The 15,882-nt window shown below is 43.6% G+C and overlaps 1 protein-coding gene across 1 annotated transcript in view; it reads right to left on the bottom strand.

The window, feature by feature from the left end:
* Positions 1-15,882, bottom strand: part of Igf1r (insulin like growth factor 1 receptor) — a 277,658-nt gene that overhangs the window by 222,996 nt on the left and 38,780 nt on the right. The window contains exon 2 of the mRNA XM_051206506.1: positions 4,307-4,852. Within this exon, the coding sequence (XP_051062463.1) occupies positions 4,307-4,852 (546 nt within the window). The remainder of the gene's footprint in view (positions 1-4,306; positions 4,853-15,882) is intronic.

The raw sequence follows: 15,882 nt of genomic DNA, 5'->3' as shown, positions 1-15,882 counted from the left end.
CACTGTGGGGGTGGGCTTTAGGGTTTCCTATGCTCAAGCTACTCCCAGTGTCACAGTCCACTTCCTGTTGTCTTCTCATCAAGATATAGCCAGCACCACCATGTCTGCTTGCATGTGAACATGCTGCGCACCATGATGACAATGGAGTAAACCTGTGAAACTGTAAGCCACCACCTCAGTTAAATATAAGAGTTGCTGTGGTCATGGTTATCTCTTCACAGTTATAGAAATCCAAACCGAGACAGCCAGTACTACACAGAGAAATCCTGTCTCGAAAACAAACAAAAAAGTTCAAAAACCATCCTGGACTTGAGATGGAAATGGCCAGTTAGATAATGACAAGAGGATGCTAAAGGGCCAGTAAAAATAATGAAGGGGGAGAAAGGCTTGAGACTCTGGCCCTGCCTGCCTTAGTCTGAATAGTTGCTTTCTAAAGTTCACATGCCAAAACCTAGTGTCTGACAACATGGTGTTTAGAGGTGAGGATTCGTGATTAGGTCACGAGGGTGGAACCCTCATAAGTGGGATTAGTTACCTCTGGAAAGAGACACCAGAAAAGTTGCCTTACTGCTTTCTACTATGTAAAAGCGTGTGTGTGGGGGGGGGGAGATGAGGGGCACCCAGAAAGTAGGCCCTCATCAGACAAAGAACCTGTCAGCACCTTTCCTTAGACCTCCAGCCTCCAGAACTGTGAGAAAAAAATCCATTGTTTACAAGCCATGGAGCTTGTGAAATTTTGTTTACAGCAGCCCAAACAGACTACATTTCATTGGAAACCATCATCTCCTAAAGTCTAGATGAAGAAAAGGCTGACAAAGCAGCAGCTACAGGGGAAGATGGAGAAGCAGAAGCCATTTCAAAACAAGGAAAGCAGGCCCAATGATCACACATGAAGACACCTCACAAATACAGAGAATGCAGCTACAAGAGTGGCCCCTCTTTAGTGGGCTTCCTTCTCCACACTGCTGGCCAGCAGACATGGCCCAAGAAGGCTGCAGACATCAAGTAAGAGCAGCCCATTAGTAATGCACAATCAAGAGTTACCCCTTTGGTATTTCTCTCCAGATGTTGATGTTTTCCCTCTTCTGCCATCAGTCAGCAGGAGACAGCTTAATGGAATTTTTTGCACATTCATTTCAAATGACTTATGTGAACTCAAGGTGGGCACTCTGTTGAGGACTCAATGGCCCTTCCCTCGGTCCTTGAATGATAATCAATCTTGGGCTGTGACTGGAGATGGGCAGGATGGACAGTATGATTGAAACCAGTTGTCTAGAGACGATGAAGGAAAGAACTTAGCCTCAAAGGAAGCCGCTGAAGCTGCATTCCCCAGAGAAAAGGCAATGCCAGCCATCTGTGTTACAAACATTCTAGTGGCCACGTCTAGAAGAAAAGGGAGGCATGTGAACTGATTTTTTTAATAGCACATTTTATTTTTTTTTGAGTATATCCATCACAGTATATTTCAGCATAGAATTAACTTTTTAAAAAATCCTGCATGAAATCTTTCAAGTATTTTTCTTATACTACATCCTAGAAGTTTTACATCAACAGCAGGTCTTCCTTGAGGCAGGACATACTGCTCAGGCACACACAGCTAGTGGCTCCTATACACATGGTGGCATACTGTATAGGAATTGAGGCAGAGGAAAATAAGTCTATCAGAATTTGAGAACCCGCAGGAACCTGTGACTATGGCTGAGTTTTCAGGACAAGGTAAGAAGACAATATCCTTGAATGGACTCAAGAGTTTTTAAGCAAGTACTCCATTGTGAAATCACTAAACACGTCACCAGAAATGTAACAGCTGGCCAAGAAAAAAGCTTCAGAGCACGGCCTTGGGAAGATCAGTTTCAGTCAACAGGCACTCTAGCACCAGGGCTCAATTTCCCCCCATTGGTTTTTTGAGACAGGGTTTCTCTGTAGTTTTGGAGCTTGTCCTGAAACTTGTTATGTAGACCAGGCTGGCTTTGAACCCACAAAAATCCACCTGTCTCTGTCTCCTGAGTGCTGGGATTAAAGGACTGTGCCAACCCCCTAACCCTGGTTCATTGTTTTCTTTTTAAGCTTCAATCAACTCTATGAGGGAAGCAGAATCCATGCCATTTTGAAGATGAAGAAACTACGGCCTACGCAATTTAAATGACTTGGTAATTTCTGGCTATGGACCTTAGACTTTGACCCAGAACACAGGCCTTATCTCTGCCCTGAACTTCTTCAGAAACTGCTAAAAAGCCATGGTGAGACAAAGGTGGCTGTGAATAGCTGAACAGGTATTATCTAATGATGCTGTAAACAGTATTTCCCTTTTGTGCACAGCTTATAAGCTTCCCAAACACTTGCCTGTCTATACTTAGTTCAGTCACCATTAAAGGGTAATGTAATGGCTCTAGGAACAGCCTAACCACAGTTGAGCCCATCTGGCCAGGACAGTCACCCTGAACTCTCATTTCTGAATCCAAATCTCTGATTATGCTTTTTAAGATAAAAATTTTCAAATGCCAAGCCTCCTTTAAAACAAATGGGAAAATGGCTCCTCTCTTAAGCACTGGCTGCTCTTTCAGAGAACCCAGGTTTGATTTTCAGCACCCACATGGCAACTCACAGCTGGCTCTAACTCTGGTCCCTCCAAGGACATCACAAACATACTCCTGTGGTGAACAGTAATACTTGTAGACAAAATACCCAAACACATTAAACAGTTTAAAAAACTAAAAAATACAAACAGAAATTTGTTTATAATGGGCAAAATAACTCATTCCTGTAATCCCAGGACTTGCAGGGCTGAGGCAGGAGAACTCCCATGAATTCAAAAGTAGCAGGTTCTAGGCCAGCCAAAACTACAGATTGAGACCCTATCTCAAAAACAACCAAAAAGGTTACCGTTTTTTTTTTTTTTTTTTCAAACCACAGTTAAGACAAAGACAGGAAATTTTTTAATCAGCTAGGAAAATATCTTTCACTCAGTTCAAGATACTGGCCAATGGGGTCTAGGCCCCTACTAAAGCTCCCATATACACACCCCCATATACACATACCTCACCTCACACCCCACAACCCCACCCCACCCCCAGCAAAGTATAGCAGGGCCTAACTTCCTATTTGGGCTCTGATCAAAGGGATGTTAAAATCAGGGCTACCTATGAGGGCTGACCTCGCATTTGTTGATTATACATGCTTCACAGATTAGACAGGCCCATCATGTGGGGTTTTTGTTTTTTTGAGGGAGCGCTTCATAAGTAGTTAGGGTACATGAATTCTTTGGGTCTTTAAGTGGGTCAGCCATTAAATAATACCGAATGCTGAGGGAAGCCAGTAAGGGAAACCTTGCTGGCCACTATGTCTAAATATTGTTGAATTATTGATTGCAATGCAGCAAATGCCCTGAGCCACAGCTAGATTCTAGCTAAAACAAACAAACAAAACAACTTGATTATCATGGCATTTATCACATTAGAATAAGAGTTCAGGTATACTACAAAGAAAATTATGTGTGCTGTAGGTAAACAAACAAGCTTCAAGTACTACCATGTGACTCTGGGACAGCTGAATGCTTTTCAAGTTCCTTTCACTAAGCAACTGCATAAGACTTTCACAACAGGTATAGAAAAAAGGAAATGAAAGCCCAAGGGTTCAAAAAAAGACACCCTCCTATAGAGCTGTCTCAAGCAGGGATTGAACCAGGGGCTCCTGGAAATGAGTGCATTGGCCTCCTCTCTATCAAGTGTTCCATATTAAACCAGGTCTCCTAAACATATGTTCTGAGAGTCATGGGTCACTTTCACAGGACACTGGGGAGTGCTATGATTTTCCTCTATTCAACTATATTCCAAGTTTGTCTGTGAGAAGGAATTCTTGCTCTACAAAAATGATGATGATGATGCTACATATCCCTTTACACAAAGGATACAAGAATTGATCTGTTAGAAGATCCTGCTCATCCAGAGTCAGGAACTTACAAAGCATACCAAGTCACCTTTCTTACCAGAGAAGGTAAAGATTAGTAAACTTCTAGCCCCCAAATACAGAGAATTATTTCTAACCAGGCTTGACAGCAACCGCAGTAGCCTCCATACAGGCTCCAGTCCGGTACTCTCAGGGTTCCCATCTACACAGGAGAGCACCCTCCCCATCCTCAGGAAACATTTCCACAAGGCAGTGTGGAAATGTGAGAGAACCTCCCCCTGCCCTGACAGAGGAGTGGAGGGGGGGAGGGGAAGAAGAAGGAGGGGGAAGAGAAGGAGTGGGAGGAGGAGAAAATGAGCAAGAAGCAGAAAACAGAAGTCCCGTGTCTGCGCACTCTTACTTTTCTGGCAGCGATTCGTGGTCCAGCAACGGTAGTTGTACTCATTGTTGATGGTGGTCTTCTCACACATGGGCTTCTCCTCCAAGGTCCCCGGACACAGGTCCCCACATTCCTTTGGGGGCTTGTTCCCCACAATGTAGTTATTGGACACTGCATCCAAGATGAGAGACCAGTCTATAGTGGAGAGGTAACAGAGGTCCGCATTCTTCTCAATCCTGATGGCCCCCCGAGTAATGTTCCTCAGATTATAAAGTCCAATATCCTTGAGATTGGTCATCTCAAAGATGACCAGTGCGTAGTTGTAGAAGAGTTTCCAGCCACGGATGACAGTGAGGTTGGGAAAGAGATCTCCCAGGCTCTCGAGGCCAGCCACTCGAAACAGCAGCAAGTACTCAGTGATGACCGTGAGCTTGGGAAAGCGGTAGCTTCGGTAGTCCTCAGCCTTGGAGATGAGCAGGATGTGGAGAAAGCCCTCAATCACTGTGCAGTTTTCCAGGCGCTTCAGCTGCTGGTAGTCATTGCGGATGTCAATGCCGGGCCCACAAACTTAAGGGAAACAAGAGGGCAAGGTCAGACATTGTTAAACAGAGATCATTCTTAAAATGACTTTCCAGAACCCCAAACAGTGAGTTTCTATGAAACCTGTATTACCACAAAAGGCAACTCAGCTTTTCAGTGTGGACTAGTAAGATACAGCCTGCAGACTACACATTTGCACATCGACCGGGTTACTGTCACTCATACACCTACAGTGACCCAGATACAGTGCAACATGCTCACTAACAGCTTTCAGTTCAAGGCAAAAGTCCAGGATACAACTCAGGCTAGCCCAAAGCTGCCAGGCTTCTCAGTCTCCACTTTTTCTGCAGAGGGCAAACTAGCAATACCTAGACAAAAGCTCGACAGCCAAGAGTCAAGAACGTACTATGGCGTCCACCTCGATGGATATCAAACAGTGACGTCTACTCAGGAACTTAAGTTACTGTGACCTGGACAGCAGACACCACTTGATATGCACAGAAGAAATAACCAAACAAAAGATCGTATGAACGAAGAGGAATACACTTCCAACTTTAACACAATATGCTGTGTTAATCGAGGAAGATGTTTCCTACAGAAGTTAGGCAATAACAAAACCTGTAAAAAATCATTAGTGATCTTCAACAGTCACAAATAAACAGTGTTCAAGTACCTATGACAACAATCATTTCTCTGCAAATGACATAAAATCAGGAAAGAACATAACATTTGTAAATAGATTTATTTTGCTTGAGCATTTAACCAAGCCATCTTTCTATAGCATCATTTTTTGAAGAGAAAAACTATGTGCCTGTGAGGTGGCTCGGCAGGGAAAGGCAGGGACTTGATGAGCAATCCTGAGTTTGATCCCTGGGACCCACTATGAAAAGAACAAGCTCCAGCAAGATGTCCTGGACTGCACACATGCTCACTAATTATTTTTTATTTCAAAAGGGGAAAGTAGTTTTAAATTATTAGTAAGTACACATCCCTTTTTCTTTTAACTGATTCCCTATTGTTAAGATAAAAATCTCTAATTTTTCAAATTATAAACAGTATTCCAGTATCCAAGAGCATTTTCTTAGGACATAACCTAAAAGTAGAGGAACTAATTCATGCATTTGTAGGTTACAACAGTTCTTTTGGTAAAATGGCCTCAAAACTAACTTTCTTTTTCTTAATTTTTAACTCTGGTGCATGTGTGTTTGCATGTGGGTGTGGATGTACACATGCACACACCTGTGTGTATGAGTGCAGGTGCCCACAGAAACCACAGGAAGGTGTCAGATACTTCGAGGCTGGAGTTACAGAATTCTGAGAATCACCTAATATGAAAGCTTTTCTAGTGTCTAGAAACCTAGACCCTGAACCTTTTTATAAAAAATTTGAAATGAACACAGAAAAACAAGGCTTGGTTTATTACACTTCCTTAGTATTTCATAACCCCAACCACTACCAAAGCTTTTCAGACACCATAAAGTGTTCTGAGCCACGTTAATTTATTAATCTGATTCCATGAGAAATGCATAGAAGCTTGTAGCAAAAACTGACAGCTAAGACTCATGGTGAACAACCGTCAATCAAGACAGAGCAAGATGAGTGGACTACACAGGGAAAGTCTATTCCAATATCCAACCTGTGATATTACAGAAGCCAGAGATAGGCAGAGTGACAGAGAGGCCATGGACACAAACAAGAGGCTGAGAGTATCCTCATAGGAACAGGGCCCCTCTACAGGATCCGATAGGGGAGAGAGGACCAAGAAAGGCCTTGCAGAGGGCCAATCCAGGGCAGACTCAAAGTGGAGTAGAAAAAAAAGGAAGGAGACATTCCACAGGCATTACCATCACTGAAGGAACCTTGCAGGGGTATGACAAGGAGGTGGATAGCAGGGAAAACGGAGGAAAATGTGAGAACCTAGAATATGAATTCATTTGGCCTAGGTCCTTCATTTTGCTGAAGAGAAAACAAGGCCCCTAAGACAGAAGGGACTTGGCGCACCAAACATGCTGGAAGATTCTGATGCATGTTTGCTCTTCTCTGATGCTTCCAACCACAGTTCACTTGGGATCACATAACTACCGCTTAAAAGATGAAGAGGCGGATCCAGAAGTCAACAAAGTCTTATTTTTCGCCAGAAGCAAGGTACTAGACAGCGCATGTGCCAGTGAAGGACAAAAATTGGGAAGACTCATTATTTATTTATTTACATATTTACTTATTGGCATGAGCAAGCTACACATCAGCATCGTTGAACAAGATCTGGAGGCTAGGGAGTGGATCAGAATGGGGGAGGAAAACAGAATGGGTGACTAGAAAGCTCACTGAGATGGGGAGTAGGCAGTAGATGTATTTTGGGGCTAAGTATGGGCCAAAAGCATCCCCTGAAACACATGCTGTCTAGTAGCACCCACCTCTGGGCTTCCCTCCCAAACCTAATGGATCCTCGGGGACTTCTCTCATAACTAATCCCCTCCTTCCTCTTTGTAATGTTCGATGCTCAGTCACCTCCAACCCCTTCATTTCCCATCTTGGGAGCCTAGCTCTAGCTTGTCTTCTCATGTCCTCTGATCGCTTCCATCACAACAGTAGCTCCAGAAGGAGGGGAAATTATTTTCTATTTAGTCCACACGTTTTGACTTCAGGGGGCTGACACATCACATGGCAGACACCAGATGACACATACATGGAGTATAAATGAATTGTGCCCCATCTTTGTCATTTCACCTCTGTAACTCAACCTGAGTGACAGCAATACCTTCCTCCAGCACCTCCCCCCATCCTTGACCAAATACCAGGCCAACAGGATTTCTTAAGCGTTTAGGCCCATCTATTCCTGTGCCATGTCCTAGCATACCCCTGCTTATCACACTTGCTCGCTAGCCTCCAACAGGCCCAGCTCTTCCCTCCCCAAAGCCTGTTAGGGCTTCCCCTTCACACACTGCTTGTTCTCTCCTCAAGCGGGGTTTCAACCTAAACTTCACCTCCTCAGAGCTCTATGCGAATACAAAGGCCTCAACAATTCCCAACTATTTTCCAGCTCCTGCCTCCTTCCCCAGCTCACATATCTCCACTTCACTTTTACCGGTGACTCAAAGTCCTTGAGAGTAATGGCACCAACTCATTCACCCAAAATAAGGGGAAAAACAAAAAACAAAAAAAAAAACAAAAAACAAAAAAACAAAAACAAAAAAACCCCACCATTTTCCTGTGCCCAACCTAAAAAATATCCCTTCTATGTGACTGTAAATTTGATGCATAAAATTGATCTTAAATTTACAGGAGTATTGAACTATGTCACTATATCAAACATGAGCTTAAAATATTATAATCAGGTCATTTGTTATTACTCCCAACCGATGACAAAAATTCAGGACTCTGAGAAGAAGCAGAGAGAGACATAAGGAAAGTGTCTGTCACGCGCAGTCAATGTGCAGACAGTATGAGGGACCTGCTACCTTCTGCCAACTGGCCTCTTGGACCAATGAAGACCAGTGGGGACAGAAGCCATATGTCACATAAAGCTGGGACTAGAAGCTGTTTTGAATGGAAGAGCCATTTCCTCATTTACACCCCCACCCCCATTTATAGAACAAAGGGAAATAATAGGTAGGAAGAAACTACCCACTTATTTCAGAAGAGAAGACAAGCCTAAGCCACAAAATACAAGGCAAGACCCAGAAACCAGCCATTTTGGATTCTGACCAACAATGTTGGTCTTTGGGTATTTTGTGACAGAAACAGAAAAAGAGGATAATCAAACTGGACTGTGAATGCCACAAAAAGGAAAGTGAATGTAGCATGTCTGCCTGTCAAAGAATCCATGCACAGTGAGGGAAAATACTCCTCCGCGTGCAAAGCAGACACACCCTCTGTTCACAGCTGAGTACACGGCTCGTGAAACACCTTTTCTCCCTCTCAAAGCCAACAGATACTTGGCAGACCCAAAAAGACCCTGACACTTGCTTTCGGAATGTAGGATCTGTTCCAAAATGGTAGCTCCCAGGTGGCTTATGACGAACAGTAAATGCTAATGGAAACGAAGGCAGCCAGGGATAGGGAGAAAGGACAGTGCTGGCAGGACTCGAGGGCAGTCCCCAGCTGCAGTGTCCAACCAGGGAACAAGGACATCGGAAGCAAAGCAGGCCGCTGGGCAGCAGCACGGCACCGGGCCAGAATTCACTTCTGCAGAGACACCATCTTAAAGTTTTTCAGGTGAGAAAGTCAATTCATTCCAGGTATTTTCTCAAAGTCAACTGGCAGAACTTTTATTCTCAGAACTTAAGGGAATGGCATAAACAATTTACACATATTTGAAACATAAATTCCTAAGAACTTCTAATGAGAGAAAGGCTAATGGAAAACATCTGAATGAGAAAACCTCCCACGGTTGGGTATCTGAATCCCTAGAAGAGTTGCACAAAAGGTGAGTTTCCACTATTAGCATCTACCCTGTGAAAGAAACCACGGGGTCCTGGACAGGGATAAAGAGCGTAACTAGGGTTTGAACTCCAGAATGCCCTTTGGAAAGTCCTTTATGGGCTCACACCCGCAAGTGAACACATTCCACAGCTAAGACTCACTTTTCTCACCTGTAAAATGGGATATTGCTACTACAATGCCAACAGTCAGGTGAATGCTTTTGTGTTTCTGTTGCCAGGGATATGCTTGCTGAGGGCTGAAACACAGTCTCTCACTGTCATCAAGGGTACACAGAGAACCGCATCACACTGTCACACTGCTGTCAGGGATTCACTGAGAGCTGTTATCACTGACTAAGCATTAGCAAAGGCATGCCTCTATTCTGTGACCCAAACCTAAATGTTACCAATAGGAAGGAAGTTAACAAAACCACTGAGTAACCTACCAACAAGACCCACTCAAAGATATATTGTTCTCCATTTAACAAAATGTTTTCAACTTTGATCAACTTTCCTTCACAAATATGGGAGTCATGGTTTATGGCTGAAAATAAAAGACACTAACAGCAGAATTTTAATTTTTTTTTTTTTTTTTTTAAACTACAGGTCTAGAGGTAGATGATGGAGTAAGGCGTATTGGGCAATCAACCACCTCCAGTTCTGAGGAGGAAATCCAACACAGCAATGCCTTCGAATTGTGCAAGAAGCCCAGTTTGGCTTAGCCAGTAGATCACTGTAATAATCAATTCTCTTAAAGTGAATCCATCGGTACCAGTTCTAGATGCCATCACTTTGTAAAAGTCAAAACGACTTAAAAGGTGTGGCAGAGAATTTCTGAACTTTGTACAAAGAGAACAAACAAACCCCTCGCCAGCAATTGCCAAACTGATGGAAAAAGAAAAATTCTTCCATAGCTCAATGGGCAGGATTCTGGGACTGTGAAGAAAAGAGACTCACAGCTCTCTGCCTCTCAGTGGGTCAGGAAGACTTCTCAGAAGGGGAATCCCTGAAGACAGTTCGAAGACAAGCAAAGTTTTGCTCTACTTTCTGTTTCTAGGACCCAAAATTATGTCTAACAAGTATAAAGGGCAGGGCCCCCAGACAGAGAGTAGCAGGGCAGAGGCTAGGAAACAAGACTGAGGCATGCACTTGGGGGACTGCTCCACTTTGCATGTAAGACAGCATTCAAACTCCCCAGCAGGCAGCAGAACCATGCCTCATCTCTGAGGCTTGCTAAGTCACAAAGTAGACCCAAAATCTGTACATGTGAAAAATGTCAGGTCTGACTTTAATGGGTCAGCCTCCAATCATTTCATGGGAGGGAGTGAGACCCAGGAAACAATCCCTTAATTCTCCCGTGACTAATCTCCACCTGTACCCACTAAGATCTGCAGCGTGACACAGGAAAAGCCTACCTACCTGTATCTCAGTCTGTGTGTGTGAATGTGTCATGCTCTGGTGCTTGCAGGTCACACACCTGCCTGTTCATACAAAAGGCAGAGGACTTGTCTTCTCTTGTTTCCCACCTTATTGCCATCACAAAGGTTCTCACTGAGCCAGAGGCTTGTCATTTCGGCCAGGTTAGCTAGACAGGGAGATCCTGGAATCCACCTGTCTTCACATCCTCCACATTCCCAAATGCTGAGGTTATAGGTTCATGCACCCAAGCCTGGCTTTTTTACCTGAGTGCTTGGGACTCAAACACCGGCAAGTCCCCATACTGCTGAGCCATTTCCTCAGCCCTGCACCTCTACTTCTTGATTTAGCCAGGCAAGAAAAGCAACCTACATAGACAATACATGAAACACATTAAGGTCAAGGGGAAAAAAATGGAGTGGAAGAGGTGATACACAGTCCCTTCCCCCAGCCCCAGCAGCTGATTCTGCTGTCCTTTAAGGCCTTCTAGCACAACCCCAGAGCTCTGAGAAGAGGGGAGGCAGAAGTTGGGCCTTGCTTGACCTGCAGTGAACTACAACTAACCAGAAAAGCTGATTAGGGGTGGTGAGTTATTGTAACAAACACTAGTAATACTTAAGAGTTTGTCAGAATGGAATTCTCTGTGTTAAGTGTAAACAGGCACAATTCATGTTAAGCCTTTTATCTTCATGTGTCAACGAGGACATGTTTACACTGTATATGTACATTTCTATTTCCTACAGACAGACATTCTGGCCACCTGAAACATTGAGTGAGAGAATGACGGGAATGTAAGGGATTTCCATTACATGGATGACTTTGAGAACAGAAATTAAAAAAGGCACAGTGTAATCTGGATGTGCAAATTGTTCTTTGCCACCCTACACAAGAGCCATCTCACCATAGAAACAATCTAAAAATCTATGCGCATAAAATGCAGCTCTGAAGGCTGGGAACATGAAAACCAAGGCTGTGTGTGGCAAGGAATTTAGAGATGGGTAAGATGCATTTATCTTACCATGCCAATTAAGAAATGGAAACTTTACAGGGAATTAGCTCCCAGGCTTGGAAACACACTCCAGTATCCCCTCCTTCCACATAAGGTACCTGTAGCCAAACTGATCTGTGCAGGTTGGAGTTGGGTTTGCTTCAGCAGAAGGGCAAACGTTTTCAGAGATCTTCATTAAAAACAACTTAATTTGCTCTGACAGCGATTTCACATGCCTTTCTGGTCTTAGAATACCTAAAAGCCCAATATCCAAGGTGTTTGTGTTTTAAACAACACTCCTGTAAAAGGTTCTAAAACTTTTTCATTACTTACTCCATTTAAAAAAAAAAAAAAAAAAAAAAAACAGTGTACAGGGTCCAGTAGGTAATACTCCCAGCTGCCACCATGCTCTGGCTCACGGTGAGGCCTTCCCAGGCTGAGCCTTATATGCCCTCATCCTCATCCTCAGCTTTACTCCCAACAGTGAAGCTGATGTGTGTGTGTGGGGGGGGGGGAAGTGCTCTGGGGAGCAGTCATGCAGAACAAGCCCCAGTGAAAGCCCCTCTTCCTTTTCCCTCTCCCAGGCTGTGACTTTCCACTCAGAAGCACACAAGCATTCTAAGTAAAGTCATCTCCTGCCCCCAACCCCCTAGCATCCAGCACACTGGCTTTGCCTATCAGACCTGTTACATCTTTCTGCTCACAGGGCACGTGCTCATTTCCGGAGTGTCTTACTGTCTTACTTTGCCCTACAAGGTTCCAGTTTCCTTAAGTGACCTGAGCTCATGTTCACAAACTAGTTACCAACATCTAGCTGATCACCAATGTGGAAACCCCATTCGCTCACATGCTCCTCCAGCCCTATGATGTGATTCTCCATGGTGGGGTCAGATTATACATCTTGGACTGGGCGATGTAATTCAGGAGGACAGCCCCTGCCTGGCATGCAGGAAAGAAGCCCTGGGGGGTCCCATCCCCCAGTGTGGCCACAAACAAAAGTTAAATATAAACATATGTAAATATACATGTAAATTTTTGTGTGTTCATACACGTACCTACCTGTACCTCCTGAAGCACGGAGGTTTCTGATTTGGGGGTTTTACAAGGGTAACACTGAGCCTTCATCAGCCATCCAAAAAGACTGGGATCAATCACTGTCACTCTAAGGCCTCAGCTTCTTTGTGGTTCAGAGCAGGTTTGGAACTAAATTTATTAATTCTTCCAACACATATATAACAATGCGTATTACAAAGCTAAGTGTTTCCTGGCTGCTAGGAAGTCAGCAGTGACAAAAAAAAAAAAAAAGTTGCACTTCAAGGGGTAGCCCATCCTGAACTCAAAGGCCACCCACTCTTGTGTCAGTGACCCAGGGAGGTTCTCTGTACATGCTGTAGTCAGGACACAGAGGTCATGCTGTGGACTTGATGCACACTCAGGTCAAAATAAGGGCCCTCTAGGTAGACAGATAAATGGCAAGGCATGATAAAATGTTAAGTCTGAGACAGCAGAGATGGAACAGTCAAGCAGGCACTAAAATTTTCACCAAACCAGGACAAGGGAATAGAAGTAAGTCCCTGCAAATAGGCAGCTGATGTCAAGACAGAGGGACAGAGGGATGGAAGAAGGGAGGGAGGGGGAGGGAGTGGTGTGTGTGTGTGTGTGTGTGTGTGTGAGAGAGAGAGAGAGAGAGAGAGAGAGAGAGAGAGAGAGAACACACAGGAAGAGACAGGCAAGACCAGCAAAGAGTTCACCTAGAAGATACTCGTGTCCAAGGAGGAAACTTTCATGGTGAGAGCCTCAACACCTACAAAGCAATGGAGAGGACAGTCACTGTGGACTCTAGGGTATGAACACTAAATATGTAGTGTCAAACAATTAACCTATCCAAAGAAAACTATAGAGGACCACACATTCATGTTTGTGGCGGTATCAATCACAGCTGTTAAAATATGGAAACAACCTAGTGATGGCTAATGGATGAACAGATAAAAACAAAATCTAGATGCTCAATGGAACATATTTCACCTTAAAGGGAGTGAGATTCTATGTATGGAAAGTATGTATAAACCTTGAGGACATTGCTAAGTAAAATATGTTAATCAAAACAGTTCTACCATTCTACCATATGCAGTACTATAGAACAGACTATCAAAGGCACAGAAAAATAAAGTGTTACCAGGGACAGAAGGGGTGAAGGAGTGGAGAACTGGTTTGTAAGGGGTATAGGATATGGTTTTTCAAGATGGAAAGAATTCTGGAGATGCGACTAACATAAATCATACAAATGTAAAACTATGAAAACAGCTCACATAGTCTATTTTCTATGTAATTTGACTTAATTTTTTTTCAAGGGAAGAGGAAAACTCACCCCATTTTACTCCTAATACAGTGACACACAGGTAGAAGAACGGCTTAAGGCAGGCCAGGAACTATACCCAATACCACGTCTTGCACAGAGGACCAGCAAGAGTCCCACACTGACTCGACAAGGACATGAGCTCTGAACACTGAGCACACAAACAAGCAGACACACTGGGGTAGTTGGGTCCTGCATGCACCTCTCTGGATTGGGCTGAAGCCAAGATGCCATCCATATACAACCCACCATTTTTACAAATCAAACTGTAACAGCATCTCACTATCTGGTGTGATCGAAGGACAGAGTTTACACCCCTGACATTGTCTCTCCAACTTTAATCAATTGTGGGTTGTTTTCCTCAATGCAAGTATGTCTGAATGTCAACAGAGTTCTTGTATCATGGAAAAAGGCAGGGATCTTAGGGCTTCAACCTGCCCACCTCCGTTGCTTCCTGCCACAGCCTCTGTATCTCTTGTAATTTCTGTACTTACTACTCTAATCTAATACCTCTAGACTTTCCACTATGAGTAACTTTTTTTTTATTCTATTATCTAGAGGATAATGTGAACCTTTAATTTCTACAGAGGCAAGATGTACTTCTCTCACCAAGACCAAACACCCTCAGAATTTAGGATTTCCCTGTGAGACAGAGGAGTTCCCACCCACTAGGCCAAACAACCCACAAGCTCTACTCCTGGTATCTGACCAGGAAAAAAATGTCTGAAACCAATGCCTACGTAGGTCTTGATTCTCAGAATCATCTCAGCACCTTGCACACAAGCCCAAAGATGGCAATAACATTTCCATATACACCCTGAAACCATCACCAACCAAATGCAAAACTGAAGTCAGGGGTCATGCACCACAATCCAGCACACACCACAGTAACTAGAGATTCTGACCTGTGTCTTTACCTTCCCTGACAAGTGGCTGTTTCCAAGATCACATGCTTTGTCTACAGCGCTACAGAAAACAATCTCATCACATTCCTGTTGACAGAATGAGGAAATATGAACTACATGAAACAGCTTAGTAACAGTGCAAGGTGATGACTAAAGAACAGGATGGAGGGCCAAGGTGTTCTTTCTGGGTCGTATCTATTTCCTCATTTGTATCAGACCCTTCATTGAGGATACTGGTAACTGTTCCTCTAATTCAAAGAGGACAAGCTTCCAAGGGAGATGGCAAACACACTGGATGAGAAAGTCAAGAGCTAAAAAGATCAACAGATTGGAATTGCATCAGAGAGGAAATAATGTTATTTGGACACTTGGGCACAAAAAAAAAAAAAAAAAAAAAAAAAAAGAAATGCACAAATGTAGGAGGTGTGAAAAAGACTTAGGGACTTAATTAGATATAATTTCTGCATGTGATGATGGGGTGCTGTGCCTGCAACTCCCTCTCCTCAACTCAGACAATCTTAGGCTCATCTATGTGGTCCTTAGAAGAATAAGAAATGGAAGAGACCCCAAACTGTGGGTTTGTTTCTGCCTCCACACTTTGACAGGCAAGCCAATGGGCAAAACACCTAACTGACAGGCAGATAGAGGCAGAGAGTAGAAAGTCAGCACAGGAACAGCCACAGAAACTAAGCATGCCAGGATGACTGCTTAGGTCCCATGTGACCTACTGGGGAATGCAGACAAGAGTTTCAATCAACACTCAGAGAAGGATTTACAGTAGATCACACTCAACTCCCTATAAAGGTTTACAAGCATTTCTGTGATACAGCCCATTTTTGCGATTTCATAAGCCTGATTGTATTGCTGTTGAATCTCCTGGGCTCTTATTTGCCTTGGTTTTGTTTTAAGACTTATTTTTATTTTACATGTATGTCTGAGTGATTGTATGTTTATATACACAGCAGGTATAT

The sequence above is a fragment of the Phodopus roborovskii genome, unplaced genomic scaffold (genome assembly GCF_943737965.1).
Source record: "Phodopus roborovskii unplaced genomic scaffold, PHOROB, whole genome shotgun sequence".
Taxonomy (NCBI): Eukaryota; Metazoa; Chordata; class Mammalia; order Rodentia; family Cricetidae; genus Phodopus; species Phodopus roborovskii.
The sequence above is the reverse complement of the archived record's forward strand: the minus strand, read 5'-3'. Positions and strand labels throughout refer to the sequence as shown.